This window comes from Gekko japonicus, unplaced genomic scaffold (genome assembly GCF_001447785.1).
Source record: "Gekko japonicus isolate JY-2015 unplaced genomic scaffold, Gekko_japonicus_V1.1 scaffold258, whole genome shotgun sequence".
In the NCBI taxonomy this organism is placed as follows: Eukaryota; Metazoa; Chordata; class Lepidosauria; order Squamata; family Gekkonidae; genus Gekko; species Gekko japonicus.
Genome location: NW_015164190.1, coordinates 1,229,525 through 1,253,969, shown reverse-complemented (window position 1 = coordinate 1,253,969; position 24,445 = coordinate 1,229,525). Strand labels below are relative to the sequence as shown.

At 45.9% G+C, this 24,445-nt stretch overlaps 1 protein-coding gene across 1 annotated transcript in view; it reads left to right on the top strand.

Annotated features, from left to right (window-relative positions):
• PTCH2 (patched 2) overlaps positions 1–24,445 on the top strand; it is a 64,637-nt gene that overhangs the window by 29,359 nt on the left and 10,833 nt on the right. Inside the window, exons 3-12 of the mRNA XM_015408274.1 lie at positions 5,907–6,096; positions 6,402–6,471; positions 8,095–8,186; positions 16,655–16,850; positions 20,540–20,661; positions 21,601–21,748; positions 22,563–22,694; positions 22,810–22,965; positions 23,706–23,798; positions 23,916–24,041. Of these exons, the coding sequence (XP_015263760.1) occupies positions 5,907–6,096; positions 6,402–6,471; positions 8,095–8,186; positions 16,655–16,850; positions 20,540–20,661; positions 21,601–21,748; positions 22,563–22,694; positions 22,810–22,965; positions 23,706–23,798; positions 23,916–24,041 (1,325 nt within the window). The remainder of the gene's footprint in view (positions 1–5,906; positions 6,097–6,401; positions 6,472–8,094; positions 8,187–16,654; positions 16,851–20,539; positions 20,662–21,600; positions 21,749–22,562; positions 22,695–22,809; positions 22,966–23,705; positions 23,799–23,915; positions 24,042–24,445) is intronic.

The following is a 24,445-nucleotide window of genomic DNA, read 5'->3' as shown; positions in this document are numbered from 1 at the left end:
TGAGTATGTGCAGCCCAAGCCTGAAACATTGTTTTTGTCAACACCAGGTAATTGATCTCCCAAACTTTCACAACTGTCCATTTCTCAGCTGGGCTGAGAGGTAGAACTTCCTGTGTAGCTTGCCTGGAAGCTGTACAGCGGATAGTGCAGCCCTAGAGGCCTAACGCCAGCCGTACCCTGGGGTATCTTAGGGTGCTGCAGAGAATGGCCATAGAATATAGCCTACTCTATGAGTTCTGTGGTACAGCCTGAAATAACTTCCAAAGTAAGAAAAATTATGGCAGGAATTAAAGTCTCCTTCAGCGTGGTATAGCAATGTAGGGCCCACCCCAGTCTATCCTGTTGACAGGAGTGTGTGCCTGTGTGAAGCACTGTCAAGTTGACTTATGGTGACCCTATGAATTAATGACCTCCACAATGTCCTATCTTTAACAGCCTTGCTCAGCTCTTGGAGGGCCGTGGCCTCCTTGATTGTTGACAGAGTAGCTCAAGGAAAGTTCTTGCTGTAGCCCTGCAACTCAGACTGATTTTGCAAAAGCAGATTGGCTAGCCCTTTTAGTTTCCATCCAGCTCTTCCCCTGGGCATGTCCTGCTGGACGTGCTGTGTGGATGTTCTGAGATCAGTGAGTTTTGGGTTACTAGGCTCTTCTCCATTTGGCTCCCAACCAATTCAGCTTTTCCTGCTGCCCTTATTGGTGCCCAGCAAGCTTGGGATGGGGTGGGGGACAGAGTGGAGAGCGCCGAGGGAGTTTGGAAGCGTGCTGTGAGGGTATCGCCTAGGGCAAAGAGCCTTACTATGTGAGAAGTACATATGTGGCTTCTCAATGCAGGTATACAGGAGGACCCCACATGGTGCAAGGGCCCATGGATGAGAAGGGCCCTGTAGATTTGGACTGACAGTGGCTTGGAGATCTACAGCACTAGAAGACCCCCCAGCATTTGCAGGGCCATGGTCCAGTGTTTGCCTCCTTGCCTTTATGAAGATATTTGAACACTCTTGGGGAGTCTGTGGGAACGGCGCAAGGTATCACACTGGAGTGTATGTGTGTGCAGTGTATGTGGGGTGGAATAGGGGATAATCCAATCTAACACTTCAAGCCAAAGCAGCAGTACAATTGGGGGGTTGATCAGGATGGAGAGAGACCTTTTGCATGAAAAAGGAGAGGGCTTCCTTTGTTAATTGGAGTAAAAAAGAATTTGCATAGGGCTCCTCATTAACATGCTCTCTGTTGCTACCTCGCTGTATCCCAGAGTCCCCTCCCCCAGCTTTGCATCAAACAATGCTGCTCTCTCAGTGCAAGGGAAAGGTGGGGTGGGCAGGAGCAGCTTGTTGGGGGGGGGGAGAGAGCTGTGGCATACAGGGTAGCTCATTTAATGCCCCCACCCCCAGACAAGTGAGCTCCCCATGTAAACCATTCTTGGCAGCCTCTCTCATTTTGCCTTGTCTTTTCATGTTGCTCCCTGGTTAATTAGGGTGTTGGAATTTGAGGCTTCCTCATTCTCCTTTGAAGCTTCAGATTGTCCTGTTCCAAATTAACCCTAATTACAAGGAATATCTCCCTCTCTCTTCCTTTCTTCACAACACTTGCATATGCACTGTCATTTCTGCTCCAACAGTTGCTAATACATAAATAAATGCCTCCGCCATCCACCTCACTATCTTTCAGCCTAGGCCATGAGAAGGTTGCTGAGAGGACAGAGCCTTGAGGCACTTTCTCCTTTAGTTGAAGGGGCTTGCTAGAGGTGCAGATGTCAGCAAAGTTTTCTGACTTGCCAAGTTGGGGCATGTGCTCCTTGCAGGCTTCTTTGCCCTGGGCATTTTAAGTTGCAAAGCCATCCCCCCCCCCCCCCCCGCATTTGTTAACTGGTCTGTGTGCTTTAAGTCTGCTTGATGAAGGACTCCTCCAATTTTGAGGATCCATCTTTGCCTGTGGTTTCAAAGTTTGGACCGCATGTGTTCCCCACCCTTCCTTCACATTCTCGTTGTTGGTATGGTTTCTCTCCTGGGTGGCCTAGTCAAGATCAGCACAGCTCAGCATGACTCTTGGTGCCTGGCCTCCCAATGGTTTGGATTCAGCCTCTGAGAGGATATTCCCCTCCCAGCTCTCCTCATCTCAGATGCACAGTGTATGTCCCCTCTCTGTGTACTTTGGCATGGCCTCCTCCCTCATTGGCATCCCAGCTGTTCCTTGGGAGAGGGCAGGATGGAAACAAAAAGTATATCTGTCAGTCAGTTTTTCTTCTCTTTTTTTACTTTTTCAGCAACCACAAAATATTAGAATTAGAATTTATACTTACAAAATGTCACAAAATAACAGGCCAGAGAAGGAGAAACTTAAAATTGTTGGTCTCAGCATTGAGTTCTTAGTAAAAATGGAAGTGTAAGCCAAGTCTGATGATAAGAAATAGTCAATGCAATTCTTAGCAAAGCTACACCCTTCTGAGCCCATTGACTGCAATGGACTTAAAAGGGTAAAACTCTGCTTAGGGATAGCACTGATAGTTTCAGATGAAATACCTAGAACAAAAAAAAATACCAGTAAGCAATAGAATTATTAGGCTGAGGGTTTTCTTTTCATATCATAGTTTTTCTGTTTATGAGTTTAAAAATAAGGTGAACCGTGGAGGATTTGACTTTGCAAGAAGAGGGTAGGGTGACAGGCTTATTTAGGGTTGCCAGGTCCTACCTTTCTGCCGGCGGGGGGATCCATAGGCCTTTCCTGGAAGTATGCAGCATGATGACATCACTCAGAAGTGATGTCATTGTTTTGCTGGTGACACTCTAGTTTTTGGGCAAAACTCTGTGGTTTGAGCCCAATTTTACCATAGAGTTTTGTCCCAAAACTAGAGTGTCGCTGTGAGACGTCAATGGTTCAATCATCGTGCGATGTTTCAGGGCATTTGTGGGCGGGGTTTCCCCTGCCAGCCAGCTGGCTGGTAGCAGGAAGGAGCCCACAAAAGCAGGGGAATCCCCACCAGGTCAGGGGGCTGGCAACCCTATGCTTAGTAGTGTTTTAAAAAGATGTGCACAGCAGTCAGAGGTCATTTAGGGGGGAACGCGGGGGAACACAGTTCCCCCGGGTGAGGTACGGGGGGCGAGGCACATGACGAAGCCCTGCTTCCGGCTGCCCCGCTTTCGGCCCTCATTCAGCCAGGAGGAGGCAGGAGAAGAGGGAGGGTAAGTTGCTTCCTCCCCACCTCTCCCCACCCCTGCCTGCCTGGGGCCAGGGAGGGCCTTGGCGGGGGCTTCCTCGCACTCCCGCCGGCCTTGCAGGTCCACCGCCGGGCCCCTCATGGGGCTCGGCAGTGGAGCTGCAAGGCAGGCGGTGGCGGCCGGGACCGTTGGGGGCGGGGTGTGTGGCCTCATGACACATTTCCGGTGATGTTAGGGGGTGTGGCCTTATGACACACTTCCGGTGATGTCAGGGGGTGTGGCATATGCTAATGAGTTATGCTAATGAGTTCCCCTAGCTCTTTTTCTACGAAATGACCCCTGACAGCAGTTATTGAATATGAACCATTATTGGAACCCTATCCACTGTTGTGTAGCAGTTGGAGTGTTGGACTATGATCGGAGGTTTAAATCGCCACTCTGCCATGGAAGCTTGCTGGGTGATAGGACTCCCAAGTCTGGGTTGGAAAATTCCTGGAGATTTGGGGGGGGGAGCCTGAATGGCAGTGTTTGGGGAGAGGAGGTACCTTAGTGGGGTATAATACCATAGAATCCACCCTCCAAATCAGCCATTTTCTTCTATGGAACTGATTTCTGTAGTTAGGAGATCAGTTGTAATTCTGAGAGAACCCCAGACCTGACCTGGGGTTTGGAAGCCCTAGATGAGGCCCAGGAAACCTGAGCACTGCTTTGAGTTAACTGGCTGTGATCCCTAGAATATGTCCCAGAATCCTTTGTCATATACAGAAGATACATGGCAGATATACAGTGATTCTGGATCAAACAAGGATGATGTGGAAAAGCTTTCCTAATGATATAAATTGGAAAATCAGTGGTTTAAGACAACATGAAAAGTTACAGCAAGATAGCAGCTATGGGGTAATCACTGGGGGGTTGAGGTATAAATACAGCGAAATCCCATGGGTGGAGGCGAATGGTTGGTTCTCCTTCTCATCATAGCAGCTCTTCAAGACTGTGGCCATAGAATGCCCAACAAATGTTTTGTGAAAATGGAGAGAGCAAGAAAAAACAAGGGGAGGGGGAGGCATTTTATTGCAAGGATGCTACTAGGAGTGCTACTGGATCTTGCTATACTAAGGGTTTGTGTAGAGTAGAATTTGGGGAAATAGTACATTTTCCTTGGCCTTGTCAAGGAAGAAAACAAACCCATAAATTCCAGTTTATGATGACTCCCATTAGTCATACTCACTGATCCTACTATGCTGTTTGCCTGGTCACTTCAGCTCTGCCAGTAGAAGAAGAGGAGGAGGAGATTGGATTTATACCCCGCCCTTCATTCGGAGTCTCAGAGTGGCTGACAAACTCCTTTCCCTTCCCCTCCCCACACCAGACACCCTGTGAGGTAGGTGGGGCTGAGAGAGCTCTGACAGAAACTGCTCTTTTTCAAGAACAGCTGTGCTAGAACTATGGCTTGCCCAAGGTCATCCAGCAGGTACAAGTGGAGGAGTGGGGAATCAAACCCAGTTCTCCCAGATTAGAGTCCACGCACTTAACCACTACATACACTACACCAAACAGTAGGTGAGCCACATCACTTTGTACTGGCTGCAGATCCAAAATCAGTGCGCCAAACTGTACCAAATGCTCAGCCATGTGTAAACCCTGCCCCCTACCACCACTTTCTTTATTTTCTCTTTTTAAAATAAAACTCTACAGCAAAATACTTATATGGGAAGAGGGGCTACTTAACCTTTTCCTTTGCAGTGGTTTTTCTGTTCAAAACAATCCCTTATCTTGTACAGTGCTTCCTCCCCCACCCACGCCAAGAGTTGTCCCCATGAGGGAAAAGGAGCTTTGGGGAATAGTTTTTAGCAGAAACCCTTCAGAGAAGAGGAGTTAAGAAGATTCCACTTCCCTGCATGCATGTCTTCTGCTAAGGAACTCTGAGGAAAAATTCCATGTGACTGAGCATCACATATCTTGTGGACAGACATGATAAGAAAACTTTTTCTTAAAAGTGGGTGGTGTTTTCCATTGATTCCTCACTCCTGCTGCAACCCACCAACAAGCCACCCAAAATTTTGTTCCTGGGAATCAGCAGACCCTCAACGAACAGCATCATGGGAGTCTGCAGGGGCTAGGTAGAACTGATGGGTGTCACTGTCCCCCCCTTAAGGAAACTTGTCTTTGAGAGGTGGTGGTGTCGGAAAAACGAACTCATCAAATTAGATTAGCAGAAATCAATTAAGTACATATGCTCTTTATGCTGCTTGAAATCCATGTATATGTTTTGCCAGCCAGCACTCAACTTTTCAGCCACCATCTAGTACTAGGAAGGTTTTTTCTCTTAGTGTTTGTTTGTTTTTGTTTTTCACATTTGTTATATTTTGTAAATATGAATAGTACAATAAAATAATTGTAAAAAAAGAAAGGTGGTTGGATACAGAGCTTGTGAGTAAGCCCTAGTGAATAAACTAGGACTTATTTTGGTGTAAGCATGCATTTGAATTAAACAACTAATCTGTGTTAAATACAATAATTCACTCAACAGTCTTCTTCAAATTGAGGGAAAATGCAGCGTTTCAAGCACCTTGATAATGTGAAGAAAACTGTTTTAAGTGTGTTAAAGGATTACTAATATGTATAATGTGAACCTATGGAGACTTTCTCAGTTCTAGAGTCTCTTATGGTGATACTCTGAGGTATCCATCTAAAGGGGAAGAGATAAATGAGTGGCACAGTAACTCTAGGGTCTCTTTTTCTCTCTCTACAGAGGGCAGCCGTGTCAGCCAGGAGCTCCGGTATACAAAAGAGAAGCTAGGAGAAGAATCTCTCTACACATCCCAGATGCTGATACAAACTCCCAAACAGGAAGGAGAAAACATCCTGAACCCAGAGGCCTTAGGAATGCATCTTGAAGCTGCTCTGGCTGCTAGCAAAGTACAAGTCTTACTGTATGGAAAGTGAGTAAAGAATGGAAACTGTACTAAAGTGCTAAGAACATAAAGATTTCCTTGCTGGATTATACCATCTAGTCCAACATTCTGTTACCAACAGTGGCCAGCCAGGTTTCTTTGGGCACTCATAAGGGGGGCATGAACGTGATATCCTTCCCCTACTTTCTGAACCCAGCTTCTGGCATTCAATGATATATTGCTTTGGTACATGGAGGTTCCATTTAGCTATCTTGTGTTATCTATTAATGCAGACCCCACTTCAGGGACTCCTGCAAAGTCCTGATGTTCATATTTTCTGCTTCTTTTCTCAGGTCTTGGGATCTCAACAAAATATGCTACAAGTCTGGAGTCCCCATAATTGAGAATGGGATGATTGCACGGGTGAGTCACCAAGGGCACAAATACGTATACAGAGAAAGGAATGCACAAGTACTTATGGGAGAGGGGCAGATTTGAGTCCAGTAGTGCCTTAGAGACGAACAAGATTTTTGGGGTAGGAGCTTTAGAGAGTCCAATCTCCCTTTATCATGTGGATCAGCTGGGGAAATTATCTTTGCTAGATACCATACTAATTCCCTGGGGATGTGCTGATGGGCTGGAGAATGGGGTGGGCTCTGGAGGGGATATCCCAGTTGCTATGGGTATAGGAAGCAAGCTTCAAAACAGGAATGCTGTCACAATAGAGCATATTTCTGGGCGCAGAGACCTTAGTGCTTCTGCACAGAGTGAACATATTCCTTTTTGTTGGACTTCTCACTCTGGTAACAATCATTCCTGCACAGCAGAGATAACAGTTAACTCTGAGTCTTTAATCTCCTTTTTAGTTATGTCCTTGGGGAGTAGGAAGGGGGGAAAGCCCATTTGATCTTTGTCCATTTTCAAGAGAACTTGCCCTTTGGTGATAAGGGATCCCCACTTTGCATGCCAGGATAACAGAAGACCAGGGCTGACTGTTCTGCAAAATCCTTTCATTTAGTTAGCAAGGAAACCCTCCCTTGTGTCAGGCTGGTGCCCTCAGGGCCAATGTAGATGTGGACTATGTCTTTGTGTTTGACATGGCGACACCACGGCCATTTTAAAGCCTAAAGTGGGAGATTTAAAACTGTTGTGAGGACCCAATCCTGCTCCTTATGTCTTTTTGAGTGCCAGAACCGCCACATCAGTCCACCACCCCACACTGCAGCTGTTTTGGCATCTGAAAAGGCGTAGGGGAGGGGGACAAGGACTCCTTGTCCTATTATGCTGCGGACCTCACAGCATTTTTAAATTATCCTTTGTAGATTTTAAAATAGTGGTGGCATGGCATCCCTGTGTCAGACACAAGGAGGCTCCGTCATGTGTAGTTTGGTTCTCAGAATGAAGACTTTACTTGCCTGGATTAGCTCATTTAGCCAGGATGTGGTTTCCGGGCTTTCCCTGTTTGAACTCAGGAGTTTGCATTGGCGATGGTGCTTTTTGGATCCAAGAACAGTTTGCTACTCCAAAAGACTGCAAGAAAGAGAAAAGGGGGGGGGGTATTTAAAATGTGTGTTGATTAGGCCTTGGTGTTTAGTCATGCTGTGCTACATGACCATGGAAACGTCTTTGGACAGCGCTGGCTCTTCGGCTTTGAAACAGAGATGAGCACCGCAACCCTAGAGTCGGATTCGACTGTCTTTCAAGCAAGGGAACCTTTACCTTTACCTTTTTACAGTAGGACAAGATTTGTAGAGAAGATATGTCAGTAGTGAAATTAGGTGTGGGTTTGGGCAGGTCAAAGAAGGGGAAAGTCACAGTGAGGTGGATTGTGAAAGTGAGTTGATGCAGGGTTATTCAGGGCTACTGAAAGCCCTCAGGCAAATAGTCCCTTGAGGTTTTCCCTCACACAACCCTAATTTAAACATCAAATGAAAAAAATCACATAACTTTCCTGGCTCCCTGGACCCCCAGAGTGACAAAGGACCTTCTTGTTGTGCTTGAGTTTGTGGCTTTTCTTCATGATTATTTCCCTGTTGTCATCCCCAGATGATTGAGAAGCTCTTTCCTTGTGTTATCATAACTCCATTGGACTGCTTCTGGGATGGAGCCAAGCTGCAAGGGGGTTCTGCTTACCTCCCGTGAGTACCTGCTTTTCTGGCAGATTTTTCTGCCCTGGTATGATTGTCCTGTGAGGCAAATCTTGTTTTAGGAGGATATCTGTGGTGGTTTAAGCAGCCAGCAAAAGAACTGGGACTTTCTGGTGACCCTGTGCAGTTCTGTTGGAAACACCTGAAGCCATTGGTTGTCTCCTCTGCCTCTTTCACGGGACAGGCATACTACCACCCCAGCCATTTACCCCAGTCTTGGGACCCTTATAGCTAATAAGAGGCACTTCCATGAGATGTGAAGTAGTAGTTGTAGTGGTAATTTATAGCACATTCCCCGAATGCCGAAAGCAATTCACTTGTGTAATTGCAGTAATCTGTATAACAAATTTGTAAGATGTGACTATAGTGCTCTTTCCACATTAAAGGGAGCAGTGCGGAGGCTTAGAGAAAGGTTCTTGCCTGAGGTCTCATGTTGAGTTCATTTATAGATTGATTTGGGATTTTCAGTTTATAGCTCATGTTCTCAGTCATTATGGTGTATCAGGCTCTTGTGCATTATGCAGCATGCAACAAGGGAAAAGGCACCTGAACATGACAGGATTGCTTGGCTGCCATCACCGGGCAGATTGGGAGGTGGGGATCATGCTAAGGAGGATGCACAGGGGAAATAAAGTGAGTAGCAGCCTATCCGATGAAACTGGTGACATCTTAATCTTCCATTATCCATGCCAAAGTTCTGTTCCACCATGAAGTCAGAGCTGGATTAACCTGTGTGCCTTTCATGTTAGACTGGGTTGGCCTTGGCAGGTCTTTCTTGTTACAGACCATAATTGAGGATGTTGGAGGTGGGCCTCTACTAAGAGATATGTTTCAAAAAGCATTTGGCAAAACTTAAGTATTCCTGTTCAGATAGTAATAGGACCTTATTGGGTATTTGGGTCCTTGGCCCCTTTGGGAAAGATTACTTGTTACCCAGTGCCTTCAAGATCTTTTGCCAGACATTCATTGTGCATTTGGTATTACTGTGTGTATGGGGAAACAGAGGCTGATAAAACTGGATTGCCTCAAGGTAATTTGTAAGAGAGATGAGGACAATGACTCTTGTTGTATTCAAGCAGACGTTTTTCATTGGCATCTTTTCTAGGAGGTTGATGTGGTACATGACAAAGTGTGCTATGATATTGCTCCAGAGCAGAAGTTAGTACCACCCAGACTCTGTGGCTTTCCTTCTCCCCATCCCTCCATAATGTAGCCAAAGCGACACTGCTTCCAGCCCCCCACCCCACCCCCATTCTGCAAGGCCAAACTTAGGAAGGGGTTGCAGCAAGTGGGTGGCATGACAGTGTTGCATCCTCCAGCCTACCCCACAGAATTTGGGAAACTGTCCACAGCCTCAGTCTTTGCTTCTTGCCCTGTTTCCAAATCAGAGGAAAACCACTTTCCCTCCTAGTCTGCCCCTCCCTGAAGTTTCTACTTTCAGGCCAATTGTTTTGTTTTGTTGCTCCTGCTGCCTCGTAATTATGTTTCTATTAAGGTGTACAAAATGGGGGGTGGAGGGGGAGAGAGGGTAAAGATGTGGGGACCAGCCCCTCCGGAGGCACTGGGGGAGGGAGGGCTAGGAACAATAGCCAGCATTCTTTCTGTTTACAAGTGTGTTTGTCCATAAGGGGCCCTGGAGACTTATGCTTTGTCAGCAAACGGCAACACCATGTATTCTCATGCTAATGATACTTTGAAAGCTCCAAGTTGTCCAACAAATGGAATAGTAGCTTTATTCAGCCTGCTGCTGAGAGAAAAGGGAACAGTGATGGAGGGAGGTGAAAATGGATTTCTTGAAAATAAAAAGGGAGGGATTTTAATATCAAGTTGCAACGAAGTGGTTTCCCCTTGAACTCAGTGATGATAGAACAAATCCAAGGTGCGAGGTTTTCAACAGGACCCTTGCATCCCATTAGAGTTATGCTGCATGGTTGTTGGGTTTGTGTTGGGCGATTTATTGGACAGTCAGGGAGTTTTCCCCTTCACCCCAAAACATGAAATAGTTTAAAATACAAAAATAAATTGGGTGGAGAGTTTGCTGTTTTGGGAGCCCACGCTATCACTGTCTTCCTGTGGAGTTTTAAGAATACACTCTGCACAACAACTCAGGTTCCTGTGCAACCAGGGCAGATGGCAAGGAAGTTAGGTTTTCTTGTTCTTTCCGGACCCTCCTCCGAAACAAATTTAAGCTGCTTGTGTTTTCTCTCTTACCTCTGCACTCAGTCTCCTGGGTTCTGTGTTTATTTGTAATGTCTCGTATCTCCCACCCCACAAAAATTTCACACACATCCCAAAGTTTACTTGTGAGTGGCTGGAATGGGGGAGTCTTCCCCCCAGGTCCAGCTTCCGCTTCAGTTCAGCTGAGGGTTTCTCTTCCCCCTCCCTCCTTTTAATGCAAAGGGAGCGAAAACTTGGGAGAACAAAGGGCAGCAATCTATGGAAAAACAAAAGGGCCCCGACTTGGCTCAGTGAAGCAAGAAACAGCAGATAAAAGAAGCTCTCTTTGGGAGCAGGAGCCGGGCTGTTTGGAATGTGGGAATCGGGCAAGTAGGAACCTTCTTGGGACCCGGGGCTTCATGAATGATTGGAGTGATTCTGCCCCAAGCATGACAAGACTTTCTCTGCCTGGTGCAGCTTTCCTCATCTTGGGAGTTTTGCTTTTTCCTTCCCTTTAAAAAAGAAAACGGTAAGGAAACCCTAGGCTTTGCTCATGATTCATGCTGAAGACAAAATGTTGCAAATCTCTTCTTCATACCATTCATTAGTTCATAAATCCACTTGACTCAGTTAATAAAATAAACTTGCAGCTAGATGGGAAACAACCCCCTGCGGGCTCATTTGCTCCCTAGAAAGAGCACCCAGCAGAGTCTCACAGGGAAACTTTGTCCATCAAGACTTCCAGGGGTTTGACAGCCTTTGAGGGCAGGATAGGGACAGACACCAAGAAAAAGAGTCTCCTGTTTCTCAGAAATGAGACTACATGGACAAGTCAACCTGCGTGAGGTTGCCAGTTTATGACACAAAGTGAGCTCTTGTTACTTCCATAGTTGCACGGCAGGAAGTCATTAATCGAGAACAGATCCTCTTGTACAGTTTTGAAGGGGGGTGGGGTGGGAGGAATCATACCTGTCAAACTGTTCCCTGTCACAGGGCTGTTACATGCATGGAAGTTCAAGATTTAGTTGTTCCAGTCCTGCATGAGAAGGACTGTTGCTACCCCACCCACTGGGAAGAAGATGTGAAGGAATAGCCTTTATTTTGTTGGGTGGGAAGGAAGATTGCTGAAGCCTGTAAACACTCTGGGTGTTGAAAGCTGCAGCTGCTAGGCCTCCTGTCCTATTAATCTTGTTCTTCCTTCCTTCTTCCTTCCTGCTGCCAGTGGGACACAAGTATCACCCCATCAGAGGTGAGAAGATAAAGGTGGACAAGTGGTGGGGTCAGGTGGGAGGAATAGTAGGAATATTTCTCAGTGGTTTATAGCATTTAAAGCTCGTAGGTAGGAAATGCTGTTCAAAAGAGGCTCCAGTCTTGTTGAGGAGAAGCTTTTGAAAGGCAGTGGAGAATGGAATTGCTGGAGAGCAACTGTTTAATAAAATAAAATGCAAGGATTTGTTAGGGTTGTAGCTACCATTTCGGTCCCAGAGAACAAGATACAAAATGTTAAAGATCTGTCTCAGCATACTGGATGTAAACACACCCTCTGCCCACTTGTTCCCTGGGAAGTATCAGAGCCTTTGCACCTGCCAACAGGTGTGGATCCAGGCATAGCCATCAGTCTCTTTCTGGCCAAGAGAAAAAGTTGCACATGGAAAAGGTTGTGTTGCAAGGGGTGAGTTCTCTTTTATCAGAAAACTTTAAATCCCATAGGTATTTCTTTTATTCTAAACTTTTTATCACTTCTGCTTTAGGAGTTAGAATTAATCCTTGAGTAAGTTGTATTATCCTGGTTTACTTAGGCTGCTGCCACACACACGAAGTAATCCACTTTCAATCCACTTTCAGTGCACTTTCAAAGTGGAGTTTTACTGTGTGAACTGGCAAAATCCACTTTGAAAGTGCACTGAAAGTGGATTGAAAGTGGATTACTTAGCGTGTGTGGCAGCAGCCTTAGGAGATTGGACTAATGTTATGTTGTTCTTTCTTGTCTTTGAAGCTATTCTTGTTGTCTCTTCTTTGACAAACACTGGTAGAATATTCCATGTGTCACCAAATGCAACCAGTTCTTCCATTTTTTTATTGTGCCCTCAGCTAAATTCTAGATCAACGTTCTTAAGTTATGAGCCAAGAACTGCACCCTCTCTCATGGGATTCAGTGGTCACTACCCTATCCTCCATTGCTAGTCTTTTGCAGGAAATCTTTGTGGTTTAAAATGGGAATGGAAAAAGCAACAGTTGCAGCTCTTTGCTGATCCACTCTACAATGCTGGACCACTTTGCAGAAGCTTTCTCTCCGTTGTCCCCAGTGCTCATTCTGCTGGGTTACTCCTTTTTCTCACAGTTTAGGTCATTGTCAGTAATGACCTAAACTGTATCCCCGACATGGGGATACAGGGGCTTGCCCTTCAATGGCTTGCCTCTTTTCTCCAAGGCCGGGGACAGAGAGTGGTAATAGGGGAGCAACAGTCCCAGAGGCACCCGCTGGAATGCGGTGTGCCTCAGGGGGCAGTGCTTTCCCCGATGCTTTTTAACATCTATATGCGCCCTCTTGCCCAGATTGCCAGGAGGTATGGGCTGGGTTGTCATCAGTATGCAGATGACACCCAGCTCTATCTGATGTTGGGCGGCCGGGCGGCCTCTGACCCGGAAGATCTGTACCAGGGTTTACAAGCCGTGGCTGAGTGGCTCAGGCTGAGCCGGTTGAAGCTAAACCCGGCGAAGACGGAGGTCCTGGGCCTGAGTCGAAACGGCTTGGGGTTGGGGCTCCCTCTCCCGACCTTCGATGGGGTGCCTTTGGTGCCTGCGTCGGAGGTTAGGAGTCTGGGAGTGCTCCTGGACTCCTCTTTAACGATGGAGGCCCAGGTAGCAGCCACTGCCAGGTCTGCATTTTACCATCTGAGGCAGGCTTGGCAGTTGGCTCCCTTCCTCGACCGCGAAGACCTGGCCACAGTGATCCATGCGATGGTCACCTCAAGGCTAGACTACTGTAACGCTCTCTACATGGGGCTGCCTTTATCGCTGACTCGGAAGCTGCAGCTAGTGCAGAATGCGGCGGCTAGGCTGCTGATGGGCCTCCCCAGGTGGGAGCACATCAAGCCTGGGTTGAAGGCGCTGCACTGGCTGCCTATAGCATACCGAGTCCGCTTTAAAGTGCTGGTACTTACCTATAAAGCCCTATATGGCCTGGGTCCGACCTACCTGAGGGATCCACTTTGAAAGTGCACTGAAAGTGGATTGAAAGTGGATTACTTAGCGTGTGTGGCAGCAGCCTTAGGAGATTGGACTAATGTTATGTTGTTCTTTCTTGTCTTTGAAGCTATTCTTGTTGTCTCTTCTTTGACAAACACTGGTAGAATATTCCATGTGTCACCAAATGCAACCAGTTCTTCCATTTTTTTATTGTGCCCTCAGCTAAATTCTAGATCAACGTTCTTAAGTTATGAGCCAAGAACTGCACCCTCTCTCATGGGATTCAGTGGTCACTACCCTCTCCTCCATTGCTAGTCTTTTGCAGGAAATCTTTGTGGTTTAAAATGGGAATGGAAAAAGCAACAGTTGCAGCTCTTTGCTGATCCACTCTACAATGCTGGACCACTTTGCAGAAGCTTTCTCTCCGTTGTCCCCAGTGCTCATTCTGCTGGGTTACTCCTTTTTCTCACAGTTTAGGTCATTGTCAGTAAAACTAGGAAGGGAGCAAAGGATGGACTTCTTATTAGTGGACAACTGGTCTTTGGAACCTACTATCTCAGAATGGAGTTGGCAGAATTTGGAGTGAATCAGATGGGGGGAGAAGGGATGGGAATCTCCAGGGCTGGAATAGATCGTGGTGTTGTATTTCTAGCGATATGATCACCTCTGTAGTACTAGTTACCTAAGAATATGATTGGTGGGCCTGAGGCCTTCCTGAGATACATTATTCCACATTTGCCCATTGAGACAATTGCATTTTGAAAGGCTACCCTTTATTTCGAACAAGAGCGAAATGCTTTTTCTTTCATCCTTCTTCAGAATAAGCTTATCATCCGTTCCCCTATATGCAAATATTACTTTGTTTGTTTTGTTTATCATCTGGCATTCTCACTGAAACTCAGGGCGGATTATACAGTGTAAATCAATGCAGTTAATAGAATAAGACCCGATAAGTAAAGTAATATGATTAAGTTTAGAGAAATCTGAAAAAGCATAAGTATTTGACATGATGATATGTTAACAATGTCAAAAGGTGGAATTGCATAGATAGATACCAATGTAGTGAGAGAAAGATAATACATACAGTAAACAGATAACATATGCTGTATACAGTAGTGTAGCCCACAGTCCCCTTATTGTACAGATCAACACAAGTATATGCCGATGTCTATATATATCCACATGCAAGTCAACAGAGCGTTGTGCTCTAATCATTGTTCAATGCTTCCCTACTGCTTCTGAGATATACTATGATGCCCCCATATGGGTACATGACCTCAAACCTGTGTGTGTGTGTGTACACACACACACACACACACACACACACTTCTCTCACACACACACTATTCCAGTCATGCTGGAGGAGGCACTGTCTGGTTCCCTGGGAGCTGGCACTCCAAACCAGATGCCAAATGAAAGCAGCATGCTTGATCCTGTTATGCATGGGGACAAAGGGAATGAAGAACTATCTCAACACTTCACTCAGGCCTCCCAGCCCTAAATAAGTCTTGTGCAGCCAGTCAGGGCAATTAACGCCGCTGTGGTAACATCTTGATAGAGCCAGTGCAGAAACAGCCAGGACCTTGCATGTGCAGAAAAAGGCAGTATGCTACAATTCCTCCCCTCTTATCAGTGTAGAAAGAAGGGCAAAGGAAACACAAATTGGGATTGCATAGTATGATTAACAGCCAGACCTGGTGTGTTGGTGTTTATCCATACTCAAAGACATACATTATACTTGGATAACCATTTCTGTGCTCCATATCTTTAGCTATAGTGTGTCTCTGTAGAGGAATCATAACTGATGAGTGCCCACAGTATATGGTGTCTATTGACAGGACCAGGTTCAGCCTTGCAAACAGGTTCACAAAATTACTACCCAATTAAAAAAAAGGACTACCCTTCCTACCAACACACTAACATTTTAAAAAACAAACTCTTTAATCTCATACTTTACTACAGAACCAAGCTGCCCTGAGAGTACAACATTTTTAAAAAGAAGACAATTCAGATGTAAGAACAAAATATTTGGTGATTTAAAACAACAACAAACTATATTCAGAGAAGCATAAAGGGGCGTATCCAAAAATCATGGTCATAGTTTCTTGTTTCTTAGACTTTCACTGCATGTTTCCCCTTCACACATTCTAACTGAGGTTTGATTTAATTGTGATGCAGGTAAGGCAAAAAAAAAATTACCTGTGGACTTTGCATGTGCCCAGCATCTTGTTTAAACTGCGCCACTTTCTGTTCAAAGCAGCTACAGGTGCTTAGTTAGAGAACCAGCACAACACCCACCCAAGTTCCAGGTCTCCGGCACACTAACTCAGCATTCATAGCTGTTTTGAATGCAAAGCAGCTCTGTTTAGATGAGTGGCTGGGCACATACAGAGTTGCACAAGGACGTTCTTTTGCCTCACCAGGCCTGATTGAAGATATTTTTTTAAAAACTCAATCTGACACCCATTTATAACAAGTGTGTATGATTTGCCCATATATCTTCTCTCTTCTACCTTATCCTCCATTTAATTTGGGCCAGTACTTCCTAGAATCCAGAGCTCAGAACAATGCACATGAAGTAACAAATGTTCTCTGAGCATTAGTGAAATGTCTCTTTACCCATCCAGTAACCATAAGCAGTCTTGCATAACTTTCGGACTTCATATGAAAGACGTTTCCAGACTTTTTTTCCCTCTGAAGCCAGCTGCAGTTTCTGTACCAAAAGCAAAGAGTTTCACTTTTTGTGCAACCTGAAGGCAAAGACAAGATAAATAGAAAGCGACAGGAACAGCCTGCAAAGACAAAGACCACACTATTGATGGCACAAAAAGGACTCAAACAGCAGTGTTAAACTCAGGAGGCTTCTAGTGTGAAAGTGCAAGCTTGAGTGAGCATTAAGTGAACACTGACCTGAGCAAATGGAATGGATTTTAAAAATTGTATTTAGAGGATTACACTTTATGCTGGGGAGTGTCCTGAAAATCAGGAACAATGAGTCACCACCCAGGAGCAGTTTCTGGGCACTGCTGTTTACTAGGCAACTTGTTAATGCCAAGTTTGGTCAGGTTCTCTCCCCTGAACATTAATGTCAAACATTTGTTGTATCTCTGCAGGGGCCGACGGGATATCCAATGGACCAACTTGGACCCTATTCAATTGATGGAGGAGCTTGGTCAGTTTGCCTCGCTGGAAGGATTCAAGGAAATGCTAGATAAGGCAGAAGTTGGCCAGGCCTATATGGAGCGACCCTGTCTTGACCCCTTTGACCCTGAGTGTCCTGCCAGTGCCCCCAACAGCCAGAGCCGAAAGGTGAGTTTGAATGAGGAATATTTCCTAAATGTTCTGTATATATGTAGAGAGAGGGGGGCCTAGTTCTTTCAGACAACATATTAATTACTATCGGTGAGGCTTACATGATGGAATGTTCCCTATGAAAAAATATCCTGACATATAAGAAGCCAATATGTCAGTGAGAAAGCTGAGCTAGTATAGTCCCTCCTGGTATCAAGTTTTCTATGTACAGATCTTTTTTGTGCAAAGGAGTAGTCGATCAAGTGAATGCCACCTCCCCTGCTATTTGTGAGAACTTGGCTAGAGAGTTTCTTCTCATCTGAGAGTTTCTGTGTTTGTATCTGTATGAAGGGATCATAAGTCCCATTGAATCTCACACACACTACATTCTCTATCTCTGTCTTTCTTCTGCCTCTCTCCTAATGATGGACTTGCTTTGGTGTCACACTAGCAACAACTGTCCCCCACTGGTGGACCTCCTGATGGTATTTTTAGCCACTGTATGACAGAGTATTGGACTGGATGGGCCACTGGCCTGATCCAACATTGGCTTCTCTTATGTTCTTATGATTCATCATACTCCCCCCTTGCTATTGGCTGTCTACTGTAATGTTACAAAGAAACTGGCTTGCTTGGACTTGGGACTGATTAGTGATTAGGCAGACGTTTTTGCATCTTTAACATTTGAATTCTGAGGTCTGTGAACAACTTGTGTTATGAACACCTCCATGTAGGTCAGAGGCTCCATCATTCATGATTAACAGAGAGAGAGACTCTAATTGCATTATGTGCCCTTTGCATTCATGTTCCTGATTCTCTCTCTGAGGCCCTATTCCGTGTATCTGCCCTTGTCTATGTACATAGCTGCATGCAGGCTTTATAGGTGAGCACCAGTTTGGTAGGTGTATACCTATGCACATTTGTTTCACTTGTTGTTGAACCTGTAGAGGTGCATTGGCACTCAAATCACCTCTGTAAGATGCCAGTCTACATTGCAAATGTTATCAACTTGGTCATGATGCATCACCATTTCAGTGAGCTACAACTTAAGCTCCATCAGCTTCTTTAGAGGTAGGCTGTCAGGCAGCTGCAAAGGTCTAACCCATATGTTTCTAAAGCCTTTTCTCTACATTACTGACTCCTACGGGTATTTGGTCCCTGGAAAAGATATTGCCTGGAATGCTGGCTTGAAGTGCATCAAGTGCTACTTAAAAATGTGTACAATTTGAACACATTCTTTAATGGTCCAGGTGATCTTTTGCACCTCCCATTAAAAAAAAGTCAGATGAGAGACTAAAAGCTGCACTAAGATATGTCGTACAGCTGCTGAAGCCTGTCTGTAAAAACAGAAGTGGTGATATAAAAAAGTGCACTCATTAGGAATTCTGAATGCTTTGCAGAATTGATGCAAACTTTGCCATCTGTGCAAAGAATTTAGCAGATGACAAATGTTAATCAGGGGCAAGGAATTTACTGGTAAATTCCATTGATAAATGAGGCAAAAAATGTCAGAGTGCTGTTAACTGCTCTTCAGACAAGGCTACTCAAGAAGGAGGCAATTTCTCTACCATTCACAGCCTCTGCTTCAAGACGGTAGCCAAGGTACACATGAAGTACACTGACACAAAACTGATGTAGCCAAAAAAAGAAAAGAAAAGAACATTTTGCCTACAAAAACGGGAGAGGATTCTTTGGCCTGGACTCTGTGGGGAGTGACGGTAGACTAGAAGATCCACAGTACTCTTCAGATGGTAACATCTGTGCTAAACAATAGGATTGCTTCCTTCAGTCTTGTCCGGGGCTAGGATCCTCTTTTCAGGCATTGTGTCCAAAAGGGTAGAACTCTCTGTGAGGTTCCCCATTTCCTTAGTTTTGCCCTATGTGTATATGTGAGGGTGGGAGTCCTGGAATGTGTGGCTCTTTGCCAGGGAGGCTGAGGCTGGACTGACGGTGCTGATCCAGGCAGACGCGGTGCAAGTGCTGGCCAGCAGGTGGTCATAGTTTGGAATGTATCCCAGAACAGATGGCAGTTTAGAAGCTTTTGGAAAGGAGGAGGGGGAGGGAGCAGTGCGCAGCACACACACAGCACATATGACCGAGGGCAGGCACAGGGAGAGGGAGGATGGGGTTGCAGCCATAATTCCACATTTCCTGGCTTGAAAGCCAGACTGTTATCATTATGGCTATCCAGTTTCTCTCGCCGCCACCACAGGAGCAGGAAGAAGCTGCCTTTAGGATTGAAGGGAACACCCAGTGTGCCTGTGGGCAAGCGCTCGCACACATAATGCTCACACACAGAAAATCCTTGGCTCTTGCAGTCAGAATGGATTTTGCAAATGCAATTCCCTGACCAAATGCTAGGAACTCCTTTGTGCTCATCTTCTGCAGCCTTAACAAACCAAAATAGTTCTCTAATATCACAGCTAGAAAATATTAGATATCTGTAGCTTTGCCTTTTGGTTTATGTGGGTAAATATCATCAGGGATTGGCTGTCTTGCATTCATCCATTTGACATTGTCCAAATGGGTCTGTTATTCTTGGTGCTGAATATATGGAAATACTGCTAGGAGGTTATGTAAAGTGAATATATACAGTAGTGAAAGATATTATCGGTGTATATTTGGAAGCTGCTGGAGATATGCTGTATCTTAAGACGTGTGTTTGGATTTAAAAGTTTTCTGATTTTTCTCATTGCTTGAGTGTTTGTTGGACTGCATCTTTCTAGATGTGGTTTGCAGTGCTGCATTAAAGACTAATTAACTGAATATGGCAAAACTGATTTGTTGTTTTGGCTTGATTCTCTAAGAAAGCCTAGATCTGGACAGAACCAGTATGGAGTGCTGTTACATAAAAGATAGAATTTCCTAGATCCCCTTAACTCCGTTTGCTGCCTATGCATAGAAATTCTGTGCTTTACAAGCACTTCAGAACTCTTTATAGATAATTATGGCAGTGGGTTTGGAAACCACTTTCTTCTATCTGGGACAAACAAAAAGGCATCAGTGTGTCCCAGATAATGGTAGTATCCAGCAATCTGCCAATGGAAAGCACTGCCAGATGCAGATTATTGCCACAGCAGTCCCTTGTGACCCCTAGAAAGATGGTTCTGGAGATGAAGGGACGTGCATAGACACACAGCCACATGTGTCAGGGGGCTGCAGTGAGAATGGGGGATGGAGGTGAAATCTCCTGACTCTTCTACCAGCAGATTTCTGCTGGACACTTGTTGCCACTCTTCTTTTGAATATGTCTGCCTTTCTTTTAAATATACCCATATTTTGGTTTCTCCAAGGCCAAAGTCACTTGAGTTGAAACAGGGATCACGATCGCCAGATCTGACTTTGCAGAGCAGAGGGCAGAATGTGTCCTCTCCAGAAAGAACCTCAAGCTCTCCCTCGTTGTGAATAACTAATTGAATGACCATCACTTGTGACATTTGCAGAGGCAGGGCCTTCATGCTGGCTGTACCCGTGCAACTCCCCTATGTGATCCTTTGGGTTTTTATTGACCAGCTCATCTAAAGTCTAAAACAAATAGTCGTTTATTCTGAACCATGACTTTCCACCCTTTTTTGCTGTAAATGTACATGCTAGTACAATAGCTAGGGAGCAGGAGTGTGCAGAGTGCTACAGTTCTCAGCACCCATCTAAACTCCCCCAGTTAATGCTGTCATCTTACAGTCACTTCATCTTGCTCCTTTCCACAGGCACCAGACATTCCCTCTGAGCTCACAGGTGGCTGCCATGGCTTCTCTCAAAAATACATGCACTGGCAAGAGGAGCTGATCCTGGGTGGGACAGTGAAGGATTTCCAGGGCAAACTACAGAGGTAAGTCTGGACGTGGAACTGACCAAAACTCCATGACCAGCAGAGGTCTCTGACCATGAATAACCCCAGATAGCTGAGGAATTCTTCCAGCAGGTGGATGGCATTTCTCTGCAAGTTGGGCAATTAAAGATGACACACAAAATGATTGATCTTGAGTTTTATTTGGGAGGATGGGGGTATGGCTTCTGGGAACTGACAGGACTCTCATTCCTCCTCTTTTTCACGATTGGGGCTAGTGGTGAACTGCGTCCTGAGCCAGCTTGTAACTTGATGCCACTGAGGATCATATTTTTGGGGAGGATGGGTGCATGCCCGTGAACTAATCCTAGCAGCAACTGTCAGGTGTCCCTGAGCTATGGGATTTATGGTGATCCCTGAAACTCTTAACTGTTGTCACCCCTTGAATCCTGAAGCCACTTCCCTGCCTTCCAGTTGGTGTGTATGCCATCCCACAGCACAGAGGCCTGCTTGTAACAATCCATCTCCCTGAGCCTAGAGAGATGCTCAAATTTGTCAACACTTGTGAGCCAGTGTGGTGTAGTGGTTAAGAGTGCTGAATTAGTATCTGGGGGACCTGAGTTTGAATGCCCACTCATGCCATGGAAGCTCACTGGGTGAACTTGGGCCAGTCACACTCTCTCAGCCTAACCTACCTCACAGGGTTGTTGTGAGGATAAAATGGAGAAGGGGAGAATGATGTAAGCTGCTTTGGGTCCCCATTGGGGATAAAGGAGAGGAACACATGAAGTAAATAAATAAACGAATTTGTGAATGGACACTGAAGGAAGCTGGAAACCAGGCCTTCTAGCTTGGACCTAGTGTACTAGAAAGACAGTCCTCAGACTTTATGTTTAGAGTTAAAAGGAGTCCCATGTCCTTTCCCTTGCTTGCACTGTGTGCAAGCAAAGGTTTCTCTAAGTCAGCTTCCCCCCCCTCCAGAGCTGAAGCCTTGCAGAGCATGTTCCTGTTGATGAGCCCACGCCAGCTTTTTGAGCACTACCGGGATGATTATGAGATACATGACATCAACTGGAGTGAGGAGAAAGCAGCTGCTGTCCTGGAAGCCTGGCAGCGGGAATTTGTTGAGGTGAGATGAGACGAGGAGCGGCAGAGGAGGCTGTGGCACTAGCAAGGGAGAGGGGAAGTGCAGGAGACCGTGTACATGGGTGACAGAGCGAATGCGTGGACAAAGGCTAAAACGGTGACCGTGGAAGGGAGGGTGCCAGAAAGAGGTGCAGAAGGGCACAAAGGTCCATAGATGGGCAGAGCATGTCTATGAAACGGGGATGGGGAGAGTAAGAGAATTAGAGGGGACTGTAGGACTGCATGTAAAGACGCATTTGTAAACATGTCTGGTTCTGAGGGGTTTTTTTGTGTTGGAAAAACAGGGAAGCTTTTCCAACGTTGGGGTGGGAGATTCAGTTAGACACACAGTGCAGAACTTTGGTGCATTATGAGAATAAGAACTCATTGACATCTTAGGATTCTTTGGCCTGCTGATACTGCATCAGTGAGGAAAATGGATTCCTACAAGCTAGTATAAAGAGGTCTCATGAACTTGAGTAGATTCTGCACAGTGAAATGGATGGACAGGAGCAGTGTGCCAGCTGGAGGGATATTTTGAACAGTAAAGAGCAGAAGCTTCCTAGGAGGTTGTTTAGAGACAGTCAGTGCTTGTGAGTGGAATCAGTGTTGATTGTAATTGGATTGGTTTGTAGGGCAGCCAGGTATTTATAAGTGGATTTTTCAGGAGAGTGTGCAGGGGGCAGTGTTATGTTAGGCCTGTAAGCTGATCTCGTGCGTGTATTTATATGAGAAGGACTGATATACGAGTGGGGGGGAAGCTGTTTAGATTATTATTCTCCTCTCCCAGTTATCTCACATGCCTTGTTTCTTCCCAGTTGGCCCAGGAATCCCTCCCTTCAAATTCCTCCCAGACTATCCATGCCTTCTCCACCACCACGCTCAATGACATAATGAAATCCTTCTCAGATGTGAGCGTCATCCGCGTTGCAGGCGGGTACCTCCTGATGGTATGTAGCAGCCTTTTCCTTCCTGCCTTCCACCCCCTATCCCATTATGGACCATTGCGTAGCTTTTCTACCCGAACCTGTCTCCTCAGTAATTATGATTCTCATCCTTGTGCAGCTGGCTTATGCCTGTGTCACCATGCTGCGCTGGGACTGTTCCAAATCGCAGGGTGCTGTGGGCCTCGCAGGAGTTCTTCTAGTGGCTCTTTCAGTGGCAGCAGGACTTGGACTGTGCTCCCTACTGGGAATCTCCTTCAATGCAGCGACCACACAGGTATGTTACTCGTTGGCCCCGGAGAGGGCAACATTCACTTTGGATGACTTCTTTGCTCTGTAGGAGGTCCCTCAGGTTCTGTAAACAGCAGAATGTTCCATCCATTCAGATTTCTCATACGGTGCAATACTGAGGCTATATTCGGCCTCATTGTCCTCACCCAGCGTTAAAAGGTGTTGTTTGGCAGAAAGGAATGTCATGTGGAATTCCAGCATGGCCATCAGAGTGCCTTCAGCTCCCACTGGACTCTAGCCATCTACATTCTGCTTTTCCTTCAGAGGTGCTACAGAGAATAGAGGATAGTCACAGAGTCATGAGAAGGAATCACCTCCAGCTTGCACAAAGGCTAGCTAACTATTGAGGAATGTGGCTCAGGTAGAGAGCAGGAACCAGGCAAGTTGTGCCTCAGCCAACATTCTTGCAAGGCCAGGAATAGGTATAATAAAATGAAATCCAGGTGCTTCAAGTACAGGTTGTGCTTTATGGTTCAGGAGAAAGCAAAAGACCCACAAGGACTCCAGCTAATCAGGCTTTGGAAAATATGGGTATCACTGAGACCCTGAGCATAAATGCAGAAGTACACACTTGTAGTGGCTTTGAAACAAACTCCGAAGCCCTGTGCTCCCCTGTATTGGCACCATCTATAAATATTGCTGTCCCTGCATAGCCTGACATTTTTATTTTGTGAGACAGTTTCTGACCATGCCCCTGTAACTGTGTTTCTCCCTGTATCCACATAGGTGTTGCCTTTTTTGGCACTGGGCATTGGTGTGGATGACATGTTCCTCCTGGCACATGCCTTTACTGAGACCAGCCAACACATCCCTGTCAAGGTGAGAACATTTCCCTGTTCCTGTCTTAGTATTTGGGTTCCTGTGTACTGCTGGTGTGGGCTCAGTCCCCACCTTCTAGCCTGTGCTAATGGTTTCATTTGCTTCTTTCCAACACAGGAGCGGACTGGTGAATGCTTACGGCGTAGTGGCACCAGTGTAGCACTCACCTCTGTCAATAACATGATTGCCTTCTTCATGGCTGCCCTGGTGCCCATCCCAGCTCTGCGAGCCTTCTCTCTGCAGGTGAGCCCTTCCCACGAGCATGCAGGTATGCGTGCATCCCATGCCTGTACACAAGAGCCTTATCCTTACACCTCAGAGGAGGCAAGTCCTACCGTCTCCCTCTCCCTCCCAGCAGGTATATTTCCCAGTTTGGTTTGCCTAGAAATCTGGATAACCTTTTGCTCTGGAGAGGGGAAAAAAGATGTAGAAGTGTGTGTGTGTGTGTTGAAGCACATTCTGGCAGCTCCGTGTGGTCTTTCCATCTAGGTACATCTCCCTGCCTCATGGCTGGCAGTGTTGCAGTATGCAAGCTTAGCGTGTGTGTTCTCCTCTTCACCCTGTAGAGGCAGATGTCCTTGTGGAAGAGAAGGAGCCATGCTCTTCCTCTCCCACCTGTCTCTAGACTTGGTCCAGGATCCTGATCA